We start from the raw sequence: 21169 nt of genomic DNA, 5'->3' as shown, positions 1-21169 counted from the left end.
TATATTTAGTGGAAGTCTCTATGTTCTCCAGCTCTACACCACCGGTCTAAGGGTTTTTCTTTATTTGTATTATTTTCTACATTGAGATTCTTCAAATAGCCACCCTTTGTCTTGATGACAGCTTTGCACACACTTGGCATTCTCTCAACCAGCTTCATAGTCACCTGGAAAGCATTTCAATTAACAGGTGTGCCTTCTTAAAACTTAATTTGAAGAATTTCTTTCCTTCTTAATGCATTCGAGCCAATCAGTTGTGTTGTGACAAGGTAGGGGTGGTATACAGAAGATACCCCTATTTGGTAAAAGACCAAGTCCATATTATGGCAAAAACAGCTCAAATTAGCAATGAGAACCAACAGTCCATCATTAAGAAGTTAAGACATGGTCAGTTAATATGGAAAATTTCAAGAACTTTTAAAGTTTCTTCAAGTGCAGTCGCAAAAACCATCAAGCGCTATGATGAAACTGGCTCTCATGAGGACCGCCACAGGAATGGAAGACCCAGAGTTACCTCTGCTGGAGAGAACAAGTTCATTAGAGTTACCAGCCTCAGAAATTGCAGCCCAAATAAATACTTCACAGAGTTCAAGTAACAGACACATCTCAACATCAACTTGTCATGCCCTGACCTGAGTATTCTTTGTTTTCTTTATTGTTTTGGTTAGGTCAGGGTGTGACATGGGTGATGTATGTGTTTTTGTACTGTTTATGGGTTTTGTAGGTTTATGGGGTTGTTTATCATCTAGGTGTTTATATATGTATATGGTTGCCTAGATTGGTTCTCAATTAGAGGCAGGTGTTTATCGTTGTCTCTGATTGGAAACCATATTTAGGCAGCCATCTTTGGGTATTTCGTGGGTTATTGTCTATGTCTTGTTGCATGTGTCTGCACTAGTATTATATAGCTTCACGGTCAGTTTGATGTTTTATATAGTTTGTTAAGTGTTCTTCGTCATTCATTAAAAAGTATGTATTCTGATCACGCTACGCTTTGGTCTTCTCACTACGACGATCGTGACACAAATGTTCAGTGAAGACTGTGTGAATCAGGCATTCATGGTTGAATTACTGCAAAGAAACCACTACTAAAGGACACCAATAAGAAGAAGAGACTTGCTTGGGCTAAGAAACATGAGCAAACGACCGGTGGAAATCTGTCCTTTGGTCTGGAGTCCAAATTGGAGATTTTTGGTTCCAACTGCCATGTCTTTGTGAGACACTGTGTGGGTGAACAGATGATCTCTGCATGTGTATTTCCCACCGTAAAGCGTGGAGGAGGAGGTGTTATGGTGTGTGTGGGGGGGGCTTTGCTGGTGACACTGTCTGTGATTTATTTAGAAATCAAGGCACACTTAACCAGCATAGCTACCACAGCATTCTGCAGTGATATGCCATCCCATATGGTTTGGGATTAGTGGGACTATCATTTGTTTTTTAACAGGACAATGACCCAATACACCTCCAGGCTGTGTAAGGGATATTTTACCAAGAAGGAGAGTGTTGGAGTGCTGCATCAGATGACCTGGCCTTCACATTCCCCCAACCTCAACCAAATTGAGATGGTTTGGGATTAGTTGGACCACAGGGTGAAGAAAAAGCAGCTGACAAGTGCTCAAGATATGTGGGAACTCCTTCAAGACTGTTGGAAAAGCATTCCGTGTGAAGCTGGTTGAGAGAATGCCAAGAGGGTGCATAGCTGTCATCAAGGCAAAGGGTTGCTACTTGAAGAATCTCAAATATAAAATATATTTTGATTTGTTTAACACTTTTTTGATTACTACATGATTCCATATGTGTTATTTCATAGTTTTGATGTCTTTACTTTTATTCTACAATGTAGAAAATAGTAAAAAAATAAAGAAAAACCCATTGAATAAGTAGGTGTTCTAAAACTTTTGACCGGTAGTGTACATTGAGACGTGATTTATTGTGATGATGATGACATGGGCTGGTTAAAAAGGTTTGTCATCCCCCAAATTCAAATGTGAAATACTGTGCAGTATTATGCATGAGTCTAAACACTTAGCCTATAGAATAATTTATAACGCAATATGAGCTATGCATAATGCATTATTAACAACATCAGCACTATAACGCAATATGCCTTGCCTTTTTAAGGTCTTAGAAAGCCAAGTTAACAAACAGATCACCGACAATTTTGAATCCAACCGTACCTTCTCCACTATTCAATCTGGTTTCCGAGCTGGTCATGGGTGCACCTCAGCCACACTCAAGGTCCTAAACAATATCATAACCGCCATCGATAAGAGACAATACTGTGCAGCTGTATTCAACGACCTGGCCAAGGCTTGCGACTCTGTCAATCACCACATTCTTATCGGCAGACTCAACAGCCTTGGTTTCTCAAATGACTGCCTCGCCTGGTTCACCAACTACTTCGCTGACAGAATTCAGTGTGTCAAATCGGAGGGCCTGTTGTCCGGTCCTCTGGCAGTCTCTATGGGGGTACCACAGGGTTCAATTCTCGGGCTGACTCTTTTCTCTGTATTTATCAACAATGTCGCTCTTGCTGCGGGTGATTCCCTGATCCACCTCTACGCAGACGACACTATTCTGTATACATCTGGCTCTTCTTTGGACACTGTTAACTAACCTCCAAACGAGCTTCAACGCCATACAACACTCCTTCCATGGCCTCCAACTGCTCTTAAACGCTAGTATAACCAAATGCATGCTTTTCAACCGTTCGCTGTCCGCACCCGCCCGCCCGACTAGCATCACTACTCTGGACGGTTCTGACCTAGAATACGAGGACAACTACAAATACCTAGGTGTCTGGCTAGACTGTAAACTCTCCTTGCAGACTCATATCAAACATCTCCAATCCAAAATCAAATCTAGAATCGACTTTCTATTTCGCAACAAAGCCTCGTTCACTCACGCCGCCACACGTACCCTAGTAAAACTGAGTATCCTACCGATTCTCGACTTCGGCGATGTCATCTACAAAATAGCTTCCAATACTCTACTCAGCAAACTGGATGCAGTCTATCACAGTGCCATCCGTTTTGTCACCAAAGCCCCTTATACCACCCACCACTGTGACCTGTATGCTCTAGTCGGCTGGTCCGCGCTACATATTCGTCGCCAGACCCACTGGCTCCAGGCCATCTATAAGTGTATGCTAGGTAAAGCTCCGCCTTATCTCAGCACACTGGTCACGATAACAACACCCACCCGTAGCACGCTCTCCAGCAGGTATATCTCACAGGTCATCTCCAAAGCCAACACCTCATTTGGCCGCCTTTCCTTCCAGTTCTCTGCTGCCAGTGACTGGAACGAATTGCAAAAATCACTGAAGCTCGAGACTTACATTTCCCTCACTAACTTTAAACATCAGCTATCTGAGCAGCTAACCAATCGCAGCAGCTGTACATAGTCCAACTGTAAATAGCCCATCCAATCTACCTACCTCATCCCCATATTGTTTTTATTTACTTTTCTGCTATTTTGCACACCAGTTTCACTACTTGCACATCATCATCTGCTCATCATCATCTGCTCATCCATCACTCCAGTGTTAATCTGCTCAATTGGAATTACTTTGCTACTATGGCCTATTTATTGCCTTACCACCTCACGCCATTTGCACACACTGTATGTAGACTTTCTTTTTTTCTATTGTGTTATTGACTGTACACTTGTTTATTACATGGGTAACTCTGTGCTGTTGTTTGTGTCGCACTGCTTTGCTTTATCTTGGCCAAGTCGCAGTTGTAAATGAGAAGTTGTTCTCAACTAGCTTACCTAGTTAAATAAAGTTGAAATTAAAAAATAATAATAATAATAAAATTAAAGGTGAAATAAAAAATAAATAAAAAATAAACTTCTCAAACATCTGATTACATTTATAGTGCATTATGAACAAGGCTGTGGCTACATTGAGCGTTAATAAAGCCCTATATTAAACACTTTTCCTGCTCATAATGTTTTATGAATGTAGTTACACCTATGTAATGCATTATAGTAGATTATGTAAAGCCCATAAGGCATTATAAATTTGCTTATAATGCATCATAAAGAAGGTATTCATAGTATCATCTTTGCCTTGTGAAAATTGTCATGAATTCACAAGTTGTTCAGTCTTTGAGTTGCATGCTTCTGGTCTGTGTGTAACGGACGTCACGCTGCTTCTTACTGATTTGGCCGAGGCTCGGACCCAGCACAAAGTTAACAATTCTGCAGTGAAAGTGGCAACACTTCATCTAAAGAGGCCTGTGTTTTGCTAAATGTCCCTATTGTGAGCCAACTTGTGATGAAATCATTAAGACAGCGGCCATAAGACAACAAATTCCTCCCTCTGGAGATCCACAGTGGTAGAAATGTACAGGAGTCCTACTCTACATGAGTTGCCTAACCTTATTGACAGTTCCACTATATTTTGATGAAAACCTGCCACCTGGTTGGAGGCGGTGAATGGGGGCGGAGTGGTGCCAGGAAAATAACCTCTTCCTTAACGTCAACAAAACGAAGGACCTGATCGTGTACTTCAGGAGACAGAGGGAACACACCCCCATCCACATCGACAGGGCCGCAGTGGAGAATTTGAAAAGCTTAAAGTTCCTTGGTATACACATCACTGACAATCTGAAATGGTTCAACCTCAGGAGGCTGAAGACATTCTGCTTGACCTCTAAGACCCTCACAAACTTTTACAGGTGCACCACTGAGAGCATCTGGTCGGGCTGTATCACTGCCTGGTACAGCAACTGCATCGCCCGCAACCGCAGGGCTCTCCAGAGGGTGGTGCGGTCTGCCCAATGCATCACCAGGGACCAACTGCCTGCCCTCCAGGACATCTACAGCACCCGATGTCACAGGAAGGCCAAGAAGATCATCAAGGACCTCAGCCACCCGACCTCTGGTTGTTCACATCGCTATCATCCAGAAGGCGAGTTCAGTACAGGTGCATCAAAGCTGGGACCGAGACTATTAAAATGGCCATCACCAGCCAGCCTCGACCCAGCACCCTGCTCTGAACTTAGTCAGTCACTAGCCGGCTACCACCCGGTTACTCAACCCTGCACCTTAGAGGCTGCTGCCCTATGTACACAGACATGGAACACTCTCAAGCTCTGTCAGGTTGGATGGGGAGCGTCGCTGCACAGCCATTTTCAGGTCTCTCTAGAGATGTTAGATTGGGTAAGTCCGGACTCTGGCTGGGCCACTCAAAGACATTCTGAGACTTTTCCCGAAGCCACTCCTGCGTTGTCTTGACTGTGTGCTTAGGGTCGTAGTACTGTTGGAAGGTGAACCTTCACCCCAGTCTGAGGTCTTGAGCAGGTTTTCATCAAGGATCTCGCTGTACTTTTCTCCGTTCATCTTTCCCTCAATCCTGGCTAGTCTTCCAGTCCCTGTCACTGAAAAATATCCCCACAGCATGATGCATACACCACCATGCTTCACCTTAGGGATGGTGCCAGGTTTCCTCCAGACATGACGCTTGGCATTCAAGCCAACAAGTACAATTTTGGTTTCATCAGACCAGAGAATCCGACCATCACCACTGGTGAGACAAAACCGCGACTCGTCAGTGAAGAGCACTTTTTGCCAGTCCTGTCTGGTCCAGCGACGGTGGGTTTGTGCTGCCGGTGATGTCTGGTGAGGACCTGCCTCACAACAGGCCTACAAACCTTCAGTCCAGCCTCTCTCTGCCTATTGCGGACAATCTGAGCACTGATGGAGGGATTGTGCTTTCCTGTAACTCAGGCAGTTGTTGTTGCCATCCTGTACCTGTCCCTCAGGTGTGATATTCGGATCTACCAATCCTGTGCAAATGCTGTTACGTGGTCTGCCACTGCGAGGACGATCAGCTGTCCATCCTGTTTCTCTGTAGCTCTGTCTTAGGCGTCCCACAGTACGGACATTGCAATTTATTGCCCTGGCCACATCTGCAGTCCTCATGCCTCCTTGCAGCATGCCTAGGGCATGTTCACGCAGATGAGCAGGGACCCTGTGCACCTTTCTTTTGGTGTTTTTCAGAGTCAGTAGAAAGGCCTCTTTAGTGTCCTAAGTTTTCATAACTGTGAACTTAATTGCCTACCGTCTGTAAGCTGTTAGTGTCTTAACGACCGTTCCACAGGTGCATGTTCATTAATTGTTCATGGTTCATTGAACAAGCATGGGAAACAGTGTTAAAACCATTTACAATGAAGATCTGTGAAGTTATTTGGATTTTTACTAATTATCTTTGAAAGACAGGGTGCTGAAGTTTACATTTGCAAAAATGTCTAAAAACCTGTTTTCATTTTGTCATTATGGGGTAGTATGTGTAGATTGATGAGGAAATAAAATTATTTTATCCATTTTAGAATAAGGCTGTTATGTAACAAAATGTGGAAAAAGGAATCCTACGTATTCTTCAGATAGAATATATATTCTATATACATACTGTCTATGCATCCCATCACATATATAGATATATTTATGCTCTGGACTCTGACATTGCATGGACTCACTGAGTGCAATAATAATGTTTGACATGATTTTAGAATGACCACCTCATCTCTGTACCCCACACATACAATTACCTTTAAGGTACCTCAGTTGAGCAGTGAATTTCAAACAGATTCAACCACAAAGACCAGGTTGATTTTCAAATGCTTCGCAAAGAAAAGCACCTATTGGTACAAAAAAAACGTGCAATCTAGAACCAAAAAGGGTTCTTCGGCTGTCCACATAGGAGAACCCTTTGAAGAACTCCTTTTGGTTCCAGGTAGAACCTTTTTTGGTTCAATGTAGAACTCTTTCCACAGAGGGTTCTACATGTATTCCAAAATAGTTCTACCTGGAACCAAAAAGGAGTTCCTGGAAATTGACTTTATGTCCTGAATACAAAGCATTATGTTTGGGGCAAATCCAATACATCCCTGAGTACCACTCTTCATATTTTCAAGCATGGTGGTGACTGCATCATGTTATGGGTATGCCTTTCATCGGCAAGAACTAGGGAGGTTTTTTTTGTTGATAAAAAGAAACGGAAGAGAGCTAAGCACAGGCAAAATATAGGAGGAAAACCTGGTTCAGTATGCTTTTCAACAGACAATGGGAGACAAATTCACTTTTCAGCAGACAATAACCTAGAACACAAGGCCAAATCTACACTAGAGTTGCTTACCAAGACGACATTGAATGTTCCTGAGTGGCCTAGTTACAGTTTTGACTTAAATTGGCTTGAAAATCTATGGCAAGACATGAAAATAGCTGTCTAGTAATGATCAACAATCCCCTTGACAGACTGTGAAGAATTTTTAAAAGAAGAATGTGCAAATATTGTACATTCCAGGTGTGCAAAGCTCTTAGAGACTTACCCCAAAATATATAATCGCTGCCAAAGGTGATTCTAATATGTATTGATTCAGGGGGTCGAATAATTATGTAATTTTTTACAAATGTATTTTGTGTAGATCGTTGATAAAAATAACAAAAACGTTTTTTATCCTATCCCATCCCACCTTGTAACACAATAAAATGTGGAAAAAGTTAGAGGGTGTGTATACTTTCTGAAGGCAATGTATGTGAAAATCTATGTGTCTGTTGTTTGATATATAGACCAAATCACCTCTTTTTTTTCTTCTCTCTTTTAGCTTTAGGCTATAACTGTTTGCTTGAAATGAGGTCTCTGACACAATCACTGCCTTTTAGAATGAGGGACACACCCAACGAGACAAAACAAAAGTGGTAATGTCAGCGTCGCCTGAACAATTGAGCTGGACCGGTTCCTTGTTAAATACAGGAGACTGAATGGAGCTAACAATGTCCTGCAGATGATCTTACAGAGAGTTTTTCTAAACATGTGTCTCTGAGAGCTACATAAGAGCTTTATAAGCCTGGAATTGAGGCTATCGCATTATTATTGGATCCCTCTATTAAGTGCCAATGCCGGTGTCAATTAACGTGAAAAAGTCCACATAGACAAGGTTCTCCATTCATATAAAATGGTTTCTATGTAGTCCATTTTTAGCTACTTTGCTGCTATTTACAACTAAGAAACTATATTCAATGGATACTCAGAAAAGTGTAACTACTATGCAGTTATTAGGTAATTACCTTTTTTTTGTGCCATTTTTTGGTAATTTCTAAGGAACTACCTGGTAAACAACGGGCTGTAAAAATCAAACGTTACGGTCATTCTTAACAGAACTTGGCCATACAATGTAACAACGGATGCCTCATTACTCCCATCATTTTGGTCAATAAGGATGATGTTAGAAGTTGGTGGCAGTGGCTAAATTAACAAACTATGGATTACTACTCTCAAAATAAGGAAGCATTTCAGTCATTTTTTAAATTGTGGTGGACTATCCCACTAGAAAAGCCTGGTCTCGCGACATCCCGTTTGTCATTTTGACTTCAACATTCTAACAGTCTAAGCTGCCATGGTGGACATTCCTGCAGTCAGCATGCCAATTGCACACTCTCTCAAAACTTGAGACATCTATGGCATTGTGTTGTGACAAAACTGCACATTTTAGAGTGGCCTTTTATTGTTCCCATCACAAGGTGCACCTGTGTAATGTTCAAGCTGCTTAATCAGCATATTGATATGCCACACCTGTCAGGTGGATGGATTATCTTGGCAGGGATGTAAACAAATTTGTGCACAAAATTTGAGAGAAATAAGCTTTTGGTGCGTCCGGAACATTTCTGGGATCTTCTATTTTAGCAAATGAAACATGGGACTAACACTTCACATGTTGAGTTGATATTTTTCTTAATTGTAAATCTAGACGTATGACCTGCATGAACCTCTATAGGATGATTTGAAAAAGTATGTCTATTACACACGCTGCGCTGTTCATCATATTTCTTAATTTACTATTGACAATATGGTCACCCATCAGACTACTGTCAATTGAATCTTGTCTTTAGGATACATCTATGTGTGCAATTCATTCTGATATACTATGTGGCCAGTTTATTAGGTACACCCATCTAGTACTCGACCGGACTCACCTTTGCCTCCAGAACACCTTGAATTATTCGGGGCATGGAAACGTTGCACAAATTGTTAGGAGACCTAGCGTTTGCCAGGAAAACATTCCTCACACCATTACACCATCACAACCAGCCTGTACCGTTGACACCTGGCAGGATGGGGCCAGGATGGGGCTTACGCCAAACCCTGACTCTGCCATCAGCATGACGCAACAGGAACCGGAATTCGTTAGACCAGGCAATGTTTTTCCACTCCTCACTTGTCCAGTGTTGGTGATCGCTTGCCCAGTGGAGCCGCTTCTTCTTTTTTTAGATAAGAGTGGAACCTTATATACTCGTCTGCTGCAATAGCCCTTCCGTGACAAGGACAGACGAGCTGTGCATTCCGAGATGCCGTTCTGCACACCACTGTTATACTGTGCTGTTATCTGATTGTTTCAGGGATGGAAACTGGTAAGGGCCCAAAAAGGTGACACTGAAACATGCAAAAAAAATCCCTGCTAAACTCATAGCTAAAAAAAATTAAGAAAGCAATACAATGTTATTTGTTGTCTAGACTTTACTGCAAATGACACTCATCTTGAGAAAAACACCACACTAATATTGCAGTTAGCCATGACAGCCTTTATAATAGAAAACTTGTGACCACACACACACACATCTAAATATTGCACATGGGGAAAAAAACATCTTAAGTAGAAATAGAATGAAACAAACAGGCATTCTATTTTTGCTCTATTATAGTGGCCACCTATCAAGTGCACAAGGCTACGTGTGCAAAAATAACGTTCACGGAGTAACAACTTTAATAATTCCCCCTCACTCACACACGTGTTACTGTCAAATTCAACACAACAAAAGCAATATATTTGGGCTACACTGCACATTACTACATTGTACACTTTCTGCCTGTGGTAATCTCTTCTACAATGTGCCAGCAGAGCAAGATACCCTTTGTTGGCATAATTTTGCTCTTTCAGGCAGAGAGTACACCTGGCATACCCCTTTTTATCAGAGGGAAAGTGTGTGGTGTTCCTTTCACCTCTATAATGGCATCCAGTCTAAGCCAGGCCCAGCTCCAGCTACACTTGATCCCTGAATCCACTTGTAACAAGCAACGCCTTATTTTCACCTAATTCTCTCATTCTGAAAATAAACCACATACTATAGAGGGAAAACAATTCACAGATAGTAGTTAGTTGGTTAGCTAGTTAACATTTCACACAGATTGCCAGAGTCCAGTAAGCAACTAACAGTAACGTGTTATATCTTGAGGAATGGCAAGGAGTTGTATAACGTTACCAGTTAAAGCTATAGCGAATTGGTTAGGTTACTAACATTAGCTAACTAACATTACAACATCAGATGAGCTAACATTAGCAGTCTGAATTTATTAGCCAGCTAATTTTCACACCATAAACTCAATTATTTGATCAGTTAAGTTGGCTAATGTTGCTCAGCATTTCTCTGGCTAGCTAACGGAAAATCCGGTCCAGCTAGCAAGATACTTAACAATGCTAACAACACTTGTTCCACCACACTTTCTCCCTCACCTCAAACTTTATATAATTGATATTATAGAGCTTTATATTTTATTTACATTTAGCTTTTTTAACTAGGCAAGTCAGTTAAGAACAAATTCTTATTTACAATGACGGCCTAGGAACAGTGAGTTAACTGCCTCGTTCAGGGGCAGAACGACAGACTTTTACCTTGTCAACTCTGGGATTCAATCTAGCAACCTTTCGGTTACTGGCTCAACGCTCTTACCACTAGGCTACCTGCCTATAGCACCAAGGTTCATCAGAGTAACCATACAGTATCACCTTCCAGGTCATTAGACTTGAAATATATATATGTAGCCTACTTGCCAAGATATGCTATTCTACTTAAAAAAGTGTATGACACTCCAAAATATAAACCTGTGTTTGTCCCTAATGAACCTCAGTATGTCGGACATCAGTGCTCCTTTTTCTTTTCCTAGGATAGTGTCCTGGGGTAAGATGTTTGTATTCTACAGTTGGAACCAAGAGTTTTGTTAACTTATTTAGCAAAAACAGAATACACTTTGGGGTCAAATATACTGTAAAAACAGTCCACATAATAACATTGTGTAGTATTCCATGTCCACAACCTCTATGAATTTACCTTTGGTTTCATTTTCACCAGCTGCGGGCAACACCCTCAATAAGCACATAATACATGATTAAATCTGGTCTTGCATTGTTTACTGTAGTATCCTGTATCGTTTTAGATTTCATGGGTATTTGAGCTCATAAAATGTCGTACATTCAGATGATCTGCTTGTATTCGTATGGACATGAGTAACTGCCTTCTTTGGGTGGCGTATAATATGGTTCTATCCCAATATTCCTTTCCTCTACTCTTTTTCCTCATTATTACCACTGATAAATGAAAGAGCAGAATAGATTTTCACCAAACTGCTTTCAGTTTCAGTGTTCTACTTCCTCCAGATTAGTGTTCATGAACAGAAGGAAAAGAGATGAGAGGAAGATTTTTGGGACTATTAGCCTGCATCCCAATTCTCCACACTTCTCCCAAAGTGTGCATGTGCATTGTGCACACTCCCTCTTATGGATTTAAAAGCATTGGATAGGTGAAATCATTGTCTGGAAGGAGTTTTCACCATTGTTAATGGGAGTGTGCAAGTGCACACTTTGGGAGATGGGTGGAGAATTGGGGCCCAGTCATGGACTACAGTCAAAAAAGCATTTGACGAAGAGACACCACATATAGGAGACAGTGTTGCAACAAGATTCAAATAGTGTTATCTTTACTTTGAACAGATCACCTGTACATAAAATAGACATTTGAGTCTTGGCATATGTTGGTATCAGTGGAGGCTGTTCAGGGGAGGACAGATAATAATAATGGCTGGAATGGAGCAAATGGAATGGCATCAAACCATGTGTAGGATTTATTTGATACCATTCCACTGTTCTATATCGTGGAGCTCCACCCCATAGGGGAGAGCTGCTCCTAGTGGTTTACACTGCTGCCTAGGCAGCGAATAGCCTGAGAGAAAATTATGCACACACCTGCAGCCAATAGGAGTACAGGTGTCCCTATACAAGGGGACGTTTTCCCTCAATCAGCCTCCCATTATCTTCAGCGACAGGACTGGAATGAAGAAGCCGAGAAGAAATCTCAGGATGAACCCGCCGTCGATATCCTGTTCTCGACGTCGTCCTTCACGAGCACGCCTTTCCCACCCCCAAAGGCTCTTTTAAAAGCTCAGTGTCGCTGCTCCTCTATGGCGGCTTCAGACCCACACAACGTATGTTTCGTGAGCTTGGGTCATCAGGAATGACCTAGCTGCACCCACCTTTCTTTAAAGGAGAGGAAGCATCGGTGGGCATTTTCAGGGAGGATACCCATCTAGAGGACATCATTGTCTATGTTAGCCTCAGGTTCTGAGGCGTCAGACGACGACTGCACCTCTGGAGATGACGAGGATTTTGGGAAGTGTCTGGATTTTTCTCTGGAAAAACCAAGGCTGAAATGACCCCCCTCCCTAGTGAGAGTGAAGGGAATTTCACATCCTTGTGCAAGGAAGAGACAGGCTCTGAATTCTCAGCAGCTCCCTCCTATGCAACGGCCTCTCTGACTTTACAGGGCTCATTGAGCGGGCTGCGAGCTGTCCGGAGATTACACTGTCCCCCAGTCCCTCTGAACCAGAAGTGAATATGATGGTGGGCGGCCCCTAATCCAGAGCAAGATGGGTGGCTTTTGCCTTTGGCACCGACTATGCCCTCGCTCGCTAAATATGTGGAGGGTGCATCAGAACGCAGGCGTACACCCCATTCACCAGAGTGGATGGAAACAGCCTCAGGAGATCTCTAGGCTCGAGGACACACTAGCTGAGTACCTCACCCCAGGTTTGAGCTCCTGGCCATTGTCCAAGAAACCCACACTACCTATGACCAAGGACTGGCTCACAGCACAGCTGGTGGAGAAGTCCTTCCCTCTAGGTGTACAAGCTGTAGCGGCAGCTAACAATATTGCCCTACTGGCAGCCTCTCTATCCCGTCTCACCAAGGGTAGAACTGAGCTGTCGGGAGAGGAGATAGAGGAAGGGTCAAAGATTTCCGGCGCCATCCTCCATCTCATACAGGCGTCGGCTATATGTGCGGGGAGGTCCACAGCCACTTGTGGTGGTCGTGGAGCGACATCTCTGGCTGTCTGACGGCTGTTCTGTCTAGACACCTGCCATTGGCAAGAGAGTCTAGAGCAGCTTCAAAAGGAACCCCCTCGCTCCACCGTCTCCAGTTGACCCAGGTCTACAGCCAGAAGGAGAGCCCATCGAGCAGCAGCACCTGGTGTACCAAGAGCGGGCCCCGCCCCTCCTGCAACACCAGAGAAGCGGCTCAACCGACGAGAGAGGTTTTCATTTCATTGCCCTGGCTGCCGAGAGGCAGTCAGAAGAGATGACGACCATGACGGGACGAGGGGGAGAGAGCGCAGCACTTCTTGTGACAGCACCCACTGTTCATCCCCCGCCCTTGCAAAGGGATGGAGGAGCAAATGTGTCCTTTGTTAATAAAGAACGTGTTCCATCTGACTGTCACAAGAGAACCTATTTTCCATAACAAAACTGAGACAGATCAGGTTCCTTTTCTATCTCCCTCTTCCTCTCACCATTCTGCATGTACCACAGCCCACTATGAGTGCGTAGCTGAGCACACACAGAAGGACGTGGTGAGTGGGAATGACATGAGGAAAGCAAGATGGACGCTCTTAATGAGCAGTCATTCTACACCTCATAAAAACCCTACACTACACACTCTTAGGAGTGAAGTAGCTCAGGGTTTAAAGAGCAGCCTGCATACACAGCACCATGTTGGGCCAATGATTCAATCGCTGTTGGGAGATGGCACACTAACTCAGGCAGACGCCTCTGTGTAGCTCAGACCCGTGCTGCGTTCACGGAGAGCTGGAACCACAAGGTTACACATATAACTGAAGTGTCGGCGTCCCTGCTTCTCACAGAAAGCATCAATATTCCCTCCCCCTTTCGAATTGGGCCCACCCTGGGCTGTCCCACCACTTCAGTGTCGGGGAACAGCGGCGGCTTGGGCCATAGAGGAATAGAGGTCCTTCCTACTGTCTATACCACAGCTTTGTGTTCTCCCGCTCTCAGAGCATTATTTAGAGAGGCAGCAAAGCTGCACCCTCTCCTCCTGTCGGGCACTAGAGAAGGGTTATGCCATCCAATTCCACCGAATCCCTCCCCAGTTTTCGGGTGTGGTGGAGACGGTGATGAAGATGCCAGAGAATGTCGCCGCTCGTGAAAGAGATTACGGAACTTTTAGCGAAGGAGGCGGTCATAGTAGTTCCCCAGAATTAAAGGAACAGCGTGCTATATTCACCCTACTTCCTAGTGACAAAAAAGACGGGGGGGAACGAGGCCAATATTGGATTTATGCACTCTCATCGAGAGAGTAGCCAAACGGCCCTTCCGAATGCTCACAACAAAACGTCTGCTGGAATGTATCCACAACAAGGACTTCTGTATAAGCATAGACCTAAAGGACGCATACTTTCATGTTCCGATACATCTGCGTCACAGGAAGTTTCTGCATTTCGCCTTTCAAGCGGTGGTTTACGAGTATGCCATTCGGGTACGCCCTGGCATCTCACACCTTTTCCAAATGCGTGGAGGCGGCATTGGAACCGTTGCGTCAAGGGATAAGGCTACAAGCCTACCTAGACGACCTATTGGTTCTGGCCCCATTGTCTGTGTCTTGTGGCGATGGCACACACGACACAGACAATGATTAATCTCACACGTCTGGGGTTCGCAGTGAATTGGGAAAACAGTGATCCCTGGCCCAGTCATCGGATTGTCTACCCGGGGTTACAGCTAGACACTGACTATGAAGGCTTGAATTACAGATCCTCGACGGGCTGACCTGTTGCTAGCCCTACGAAAGGTTTTATCCGAATCACATGGTAACAGCGCATTCCGTCATGACTGTCTGCACATGCGCAGAACACAGCGATGGTTTGCCCAACTAAGACTGTACCCAGTGAGGCACCTTCGTCGGTTGTCGGTAGTTCCCCTCTCGCTCAGAGTGGACCTGAACTATTGGAGAGACCCGTGCGTTTTGATGCAAGAGGTCCCATTAGGCAGAGTGTTATCCTACATTCCAGTGTATACAGACGCTTGTCTGACTGGAAGGGGAAGGACATGTCAGGCTCGGGCAGTCAGTGTGTGGCCTCCCTCGGGACACCACATCAACCTTCTGGAACTGGAGACAGTTCTACTGTTTCTGACCCACTTCACGTCTACCCTACGGGGCCACAACGTGCTGGTCTGGTTGGACAATCGAACTTCAGTAGCCTACATAAATTGCCACGGAGGAGTCAGGTCTCCTGCACTCCAACGGTTGGCGGAGGAATTGTGACTGTGGGCTCAAGAGCACCTTCGCTAGTTGACAGCAGCACACATTCCAGGCTATCAGACCTCATGTCTCGAGGGGGTCCCCGAGACGAGTGGCAGCTGCACCTTAATTGTTCTCCAAATATGGGAACGGTTCGGGAGAGCCGAGGTGGACCTGTTCGCGTCACGTGTGAACGCGCATTGTCTCCTATGGTTCTCTCTACGAGCCCAGGACAAACCACCACTAGGGATAGGCGCTTTTGCACACCAGTGGCCAGAAGTTCGCCTGTACGCATTTCCATGAGAACAGGAGAGCTATCAATCATATTGACTGCCCCGATCGCCCAGGGGTTCCGTGGTACGCAGAGATGACTTAAATGTTGATTGCGCCATCATGGCCAATTCCACAGAGAGGACGCGATGGCTCAGGCGGCAGGCATAATAGAGCAATTGCCTCTAATCAGCCAGCCACTGAGGGTCTGACCCGAGAAGGACAGGTTAGAGTTGCCGTGGGTTATCGGATTCAATAATCAGAACCCTACAGGGCTCGCGTGACAGTTCCACATCCAGGACGTATGCCAGCAGATGGAGCGTGTTTTCACAATGGTGTGCTACAGAGAATGTGGACCCCGTGTGCTGTCATGTCAAGGGCGTGCTCTTTTTCCTACAGTTCATGTTTGACACGCAGCGCTCACCCGCCACAATCAAGGTGTTCGCGGCAGCGATTTCAGCTTGTCATGAGGGGTTTGGTAGAGACAACATTTTCAGTCACCCTCGAGTGAAACAGTTTCTATTGGGAATGCGGCGGCTTAGGCCAGTGGCTAGAGCCAAATTGCCCCAGTGGGATTTGTACTCGAGGCGCTCTGTAAGACGCCGTTCGAGCCATTGAATCAAATCCCCCTCAAGGTGTTGTCTCTGAAGACGGCACTGTTGCTTGCCTTGACTACAGCCAAGCACGTCAGTGATTTGTGTGCCCTTTTGGCGAGACCCGACTGCCTTGCCATCAGTGAGCAGAGCGGTGTTACTTCCTAACTCTGCATTTATACCAACGGTTATTAAGAACTCATACAGGTCTCAGACCGCTGCGTTATGGGCTTTCTTCCCCCCTCCCCATGCAGAGCAGAGAGGAGAGACTTCATCGCTTGTGCCCGGGGTGCGCCTTGGCGTGTTACATGCAGCGATGATTAGGTCATCACCTCAGCTGTTTGTGTGTCACAGTGCTAGTACACTGGGTAGACCACCTTTGAAACAGCGGCTGTCTCATTGGCTTTGCGAAGGCATTGAGACGGCTTATGAGGTGGCAGGGCAACCAATACCTCAAGGCGTAAAAGTCCTCTCCACTCGTGGAGTAGCGGCGTCTACGGCCCTTTTCAGAGGAACAGGGGTAGAGAATATTCGTGCAGCAGCATCGTGGTCGTCACCGTCTCCTTTATTCCAATTCTACCTGTTGGACATGTCGTCAAACTCTCTAGCTTGTTCTGTACGCAGCGTGGCTGAAGGGAGAACTTGAGATAAGATGTGGGACTATTGGGCTGGGTTCCCATCAGGTCCGCTCATTTTGGCAAAGAGAGCGACACTTGCGATATCACCTCTGACTTTGTCAGTACAGTAGGGAATGTCTAGCCCATATTCTGTTATCTGCCCACAAATCATTGGCTTTGCCTATCAATTAAGTGTGGCGGGTTGCACTGAGAGGAGAGTCTTCTAAGTTGGTTCAGCCTGTACTCAGCTTTGCTGATGTGAAGGCTAGAATTAAGGCGGAAAACACTGGACCAAATGGACAGGGTTTCCATCAGGGTCACTTTCTCCTATTAGAATAACTAGATGACATGACTCCTGGCTGGGGGTGTGGACCAGTAGTCATGTGTTGTATCCTGCTCACAGGTCTATGACTGTGTTTGCGCAGAAGGATTAGGGATATAGTTTCTGTAACTGGTGTTAATGTACTATTAGACTACTCTTTAGTATTGACAGTTGAGCTCATCTATCCACTGGTACAGATTAGTATGACTCATTATGTTTATCTGCCCACTAGTCATTGGCTATGCCTTTAGACTGAGTAGGGTGGATTAGACCGAGGACGCAGTACATTGTGACACAGTCTGTTTTCACAGTGTGTTACAGTACTGCGGGATTTGGTCGTAGCCATTGCTAGGCCCGACCTGTTCATTAAGTGTGAAGTGTTAGGCTCGGCAGGGAGCACATTTTGGAGCGTTGTGCTCCGCCTTAAACCACTAGGAGCAGAGCTCCACGATATAGAAAGATATAGAACTGGAGTTACAACTCCGGTAACTGAGTGGAGCGAAGCCCCATTAGGACTTAAGGACCTGCCGACCCCCAGTCTTGCTGAAGATAATTTCTAGGGAGGCAGATTGAGGGGAAGCATCCCCTTATATAGGGATACCTGCACTCCTATTGGCTGCAGGTGTGTGCATAAATCTCTCTCAGGCTATCTGCTGCCTAGGCAGCGGGGTAAACCATGTCGTGTCTTTGGCATCATTAAATCGAAGACTTATTTTATCAAATCAATTCTCTAATTATTATTACGTGATTAAACTAACCATGTAAATGTAATTAACTAGGAAGTTGGGGCACCAAGAAAAATCTTCAGATTACCAAGTTATAATTTTCCTATAACTCTTCAGATATTTTAATATCTGATCAATTAGTCTTCTAATTAATTATTCTTTACCTCACGTTAGTCTCATTCCAAATGTCGTAAATTGTTAGTTATCTGCACGAACCCAGTCTTTGCTATGAATCATCCATACATCAATTGTCTTAATCATTTATTTACTAACTAAATAATCACAGAAATGCATAAACAAACAGTAGGTATGGTTACAAGGAAATGATAGGGGATGTGACCTAGTGGGCTAAACCGGTATGGCGGCTTGGTAGACAAAGGGACTGAGAAGGGCGCGAAAGACACTACACAGTTGACAATTATAATAATTTAAATGCTAATCCTCTGCACATGAACGCTCACTCATTCGGGAATAATTGCAATCAATATATTTACGCTCAGTGTGTCGTCATGATCTCTGTTGGAATCGTCCGTCTTTCTGTTGGGAAGTTAATCTTAACTGCTCTCTCTCCCATGAAGTCCTTCGTTGTCAGAATGGATACTTCAGACTAATAATTAGTATCGAAGATTTGCTCTTATTCTGTTGGTATCGATAAGTCTGAGTTTAACAACCATTACAACCTTAGCTTATACTGAAGGTACGCATGGTCTCTACTCAAACCTTAATTACCAAGAGGGCTGAGGTATGCATGGTCTACAGTGGGCTTCTCCAGGTGGGGGTTTTATTCGGAAAAGCTATCCCATGACACCCGATCGATGTCTGTGCTTATGGGGGCGGGCCAATGACTTAGTGAAACTTTAAACACAAATACAATTTTCACATTAACGGTTTAAAATCCCATTACACAAATAGTTTCATCTTTACTCATTCATTTGATATAATTAGATGCGAGCCTCAGAACTGAGGCTCCTGTATAAAACAGAGTTATGGTAATGTGGCTGTTTTGTCTTTCCTGAGGTCACAATCATAAAACAAAATGGACTGGACGTAGCTGGATTCTCCACCGACGTGTCCACATTCTCCAAAAAATGGGTTTTGTTCAGTTCTCAAGTTCTGTAATGTAGAAGAAGTTCCTTTGTTCTACTGCGAAACTCTCTCTGACTCTACTGCCTGGCCTTGAGGAGAGAGTCTCCTCTAAGAATTTACGACCTGAGATAAAATATCCTGGGTGTAAGAGAGAGAAGGCACTCGCTATTCCCAAAGAGGGCCACATCATGACAACCACTAGGAGCAGAGCTCCCCTATTGGGCTCCGCTCCACTCAGAACTGGAGTTATTGTAGCTATCATTCCACTCCAGCAATTACCATGAGCCAATCCTCACCAATTGTGGCTGGTGTAGGTTTTTCCATGGCTCTGTTAAAACACATTTATTCCACAGCCAACAGATCAGAAACAGCAGATTTTACCTTTGGATTGTCTTATAACTCTATAAGGCCCCTTTAAAATTCTTATTCCAAACCTGGAGCTTAAATTAATTTAACAATCACTGAAAGGTGAAGAGCCATCTGCACATTTAAGAACATAAAAATGGTATCACATGTTAAAATGTGGATTTTAAATCAATGAAATATATATTAGGACAAAGTTGAAGTTAACAGGCGCTTGCCTGCTGTAGCATAGGCTACAAAAAATAATTCATAGAGGTTGATCATATAGCGAGCCGTGCGCAAATGTGGTTTCCATGTACCCAAAGGCCCTTTAGTACAGTAGCTTTATTTTTTTAACCTTTATTTAACCAGGCAAGTCAGTTAAGAACAAACTCTTATTTTCAATGACGTCTAGGAACAGTGGGTTAACTGCCTGTTCAGGGGCAGAACGACAGATTTGTACCTTGTCAGGACTTTCCGGTTACTAGTCCAATGCTCTAACCACTAGGCTACCCTGCCGCCCCAATACAGGGTTTCCTCTGTGGTGTAGTGCTGTGACCATGTAACTCCTCATATATATATATATATATATATATATATATAAAGTTTGCAATGCAAATCTGTGGAGCGAGGCGCTTTTGCTATTGGACATTTGAATGCTGTAGTTTATCACCATTGGTTAAAGCGTTTCCATTCTATCCGTCCAATAAGAGGGACACTCGAGGTATAAATACAATTCTCAACCACATTACGTAAAGGCAGAAAGCAAAGTCCATGTACTGCATTGTCAATTATTATAGTCATTCGTATCAATCCAAATACGATGTCTGGTAGAGGCAAAACTGGAGTAAAGGAAAAGTCCCGTTCCTCCCGCGCCGGCCTTCAATTCCCTGTAAGACGTGTCCACAGGTTACTGCGCAAAGGCAACTATGCAGAGTGTGTCGGTGCTGGAGCTCCAGTGTATTTGGCTACTGTGCTTGAATACCTAACCACTGAGATCCTCGAGTTGGCTGGCAACGCTGCAAGGGATAATAAGACCAGAATCATCCCCCGCCACCTTCAGCTGGCAATCCGCAACGACGAGGAACTCGAAAAGCTTTTAGGTGGCGTCACCATCGCTCAAGGAGTATTGCCAAATATTGCTGTCCTACCCAAGAAGACTGAAAAACCAGCAAAGAACAAATAACCAGCTTGGACAGTAAAGATCACAAAAGCTGAGCTCCTTTAAGAGCCACATTCTCTGTATAGAAACTAATTTTTAATGCCAGCACTACCTGAAACAGGAATGATTGAGAAAAAAATAAGCGTTGTCCATCTGCAATGCGTAGCCTACCCAACGTCGTTTATTTGGCCCATTCATAGAAATATAATGTCGCAATTGAAACTACAGTTTTCGTATATAATAACATTCGCCACTGGCCTCTTGGATCTGGACTATGCAGGCGCATTTGATGGTGGGGTGAATAATGCCACAGATATTTAATTGTAGGCATATATGGACCAATAGAGTTTGTTTTTTAGTAGTACTTTATCAACACATTTTGTGCTAAACAATGTAACATCTTGAGGTCAGTCAAATGTATATTTGATTATTTCAGTAAATGTTCTGTAGTGGTATTGGGCACGTGCACAAACGTCAGTCTAGTCTGTTTTCACAATCTGTGAATTTTCATTCAGGACGGGCATGAACAAAGGACACCGCATTGAAACGAATCTCGAATTTGTTCTTTTAAGATCTGTGGGCATTTATGCAGTGTTATTATAAATGAAGATTGTGGTCTTGAATTCTACAAGTTATAATGCATACTATACATTGAACATAGGAAAGAAGCCTCCCCCCAAAATATCTACA

The 21169-nt window shown here is 44.0% G+C and overlaps 1 protein-coding gene across 1 annotated transcript; it reads left to right on the top strand.

Annotated features, from left to right (window-relative positions):
- The first annotated feature begins 20140 nt into the window (after window positions 1-20140).
- LOC112228432 (histone H2A-like) lies at window positions 20141-20503 on the top strand. The gene has a single exon (XM_042309345.1). It carries the CDS (start codon window positions 20141-20143, stop codon window positions 20501-20503), a length of 363 nt encoding a protein of 120 aa, XP_042165279.1.
- Window positions 20504-21169: the final 666 nt, after the last annotated feature.

This window comes from Oncorhynchus tshawytscha, linkage group LG30 (assembly GCF_018296145.1).
Source record: "Oncorhynchus tshawytscha isolate Ot180627B linkage group LG30, Otsh_v2.0, whole genome shotgun sequence".
NCBI classification, from domain to species: Eukaryota; Metazoa; Chordata; class Actinopteri; order Salmoniformes; family Salmonidae; genus Oncorhynchus; species Oncorhynchus tshawytscha.
Note: the sequence above shows the minus strand (reverse complement) of the source record. Positions and strands in the feature narration are given on the sequence as shown.

What these genes read in the sequence shown, in the direction of transcription:
- LOC112228432 (XM_042309345.1), top strand. Translation starts at nt 20,141, where the DNA reads ATGTCTGGTAGAGGCAAAACTGGAGTAAAGGAAAAGTCCCGTTCCTCC.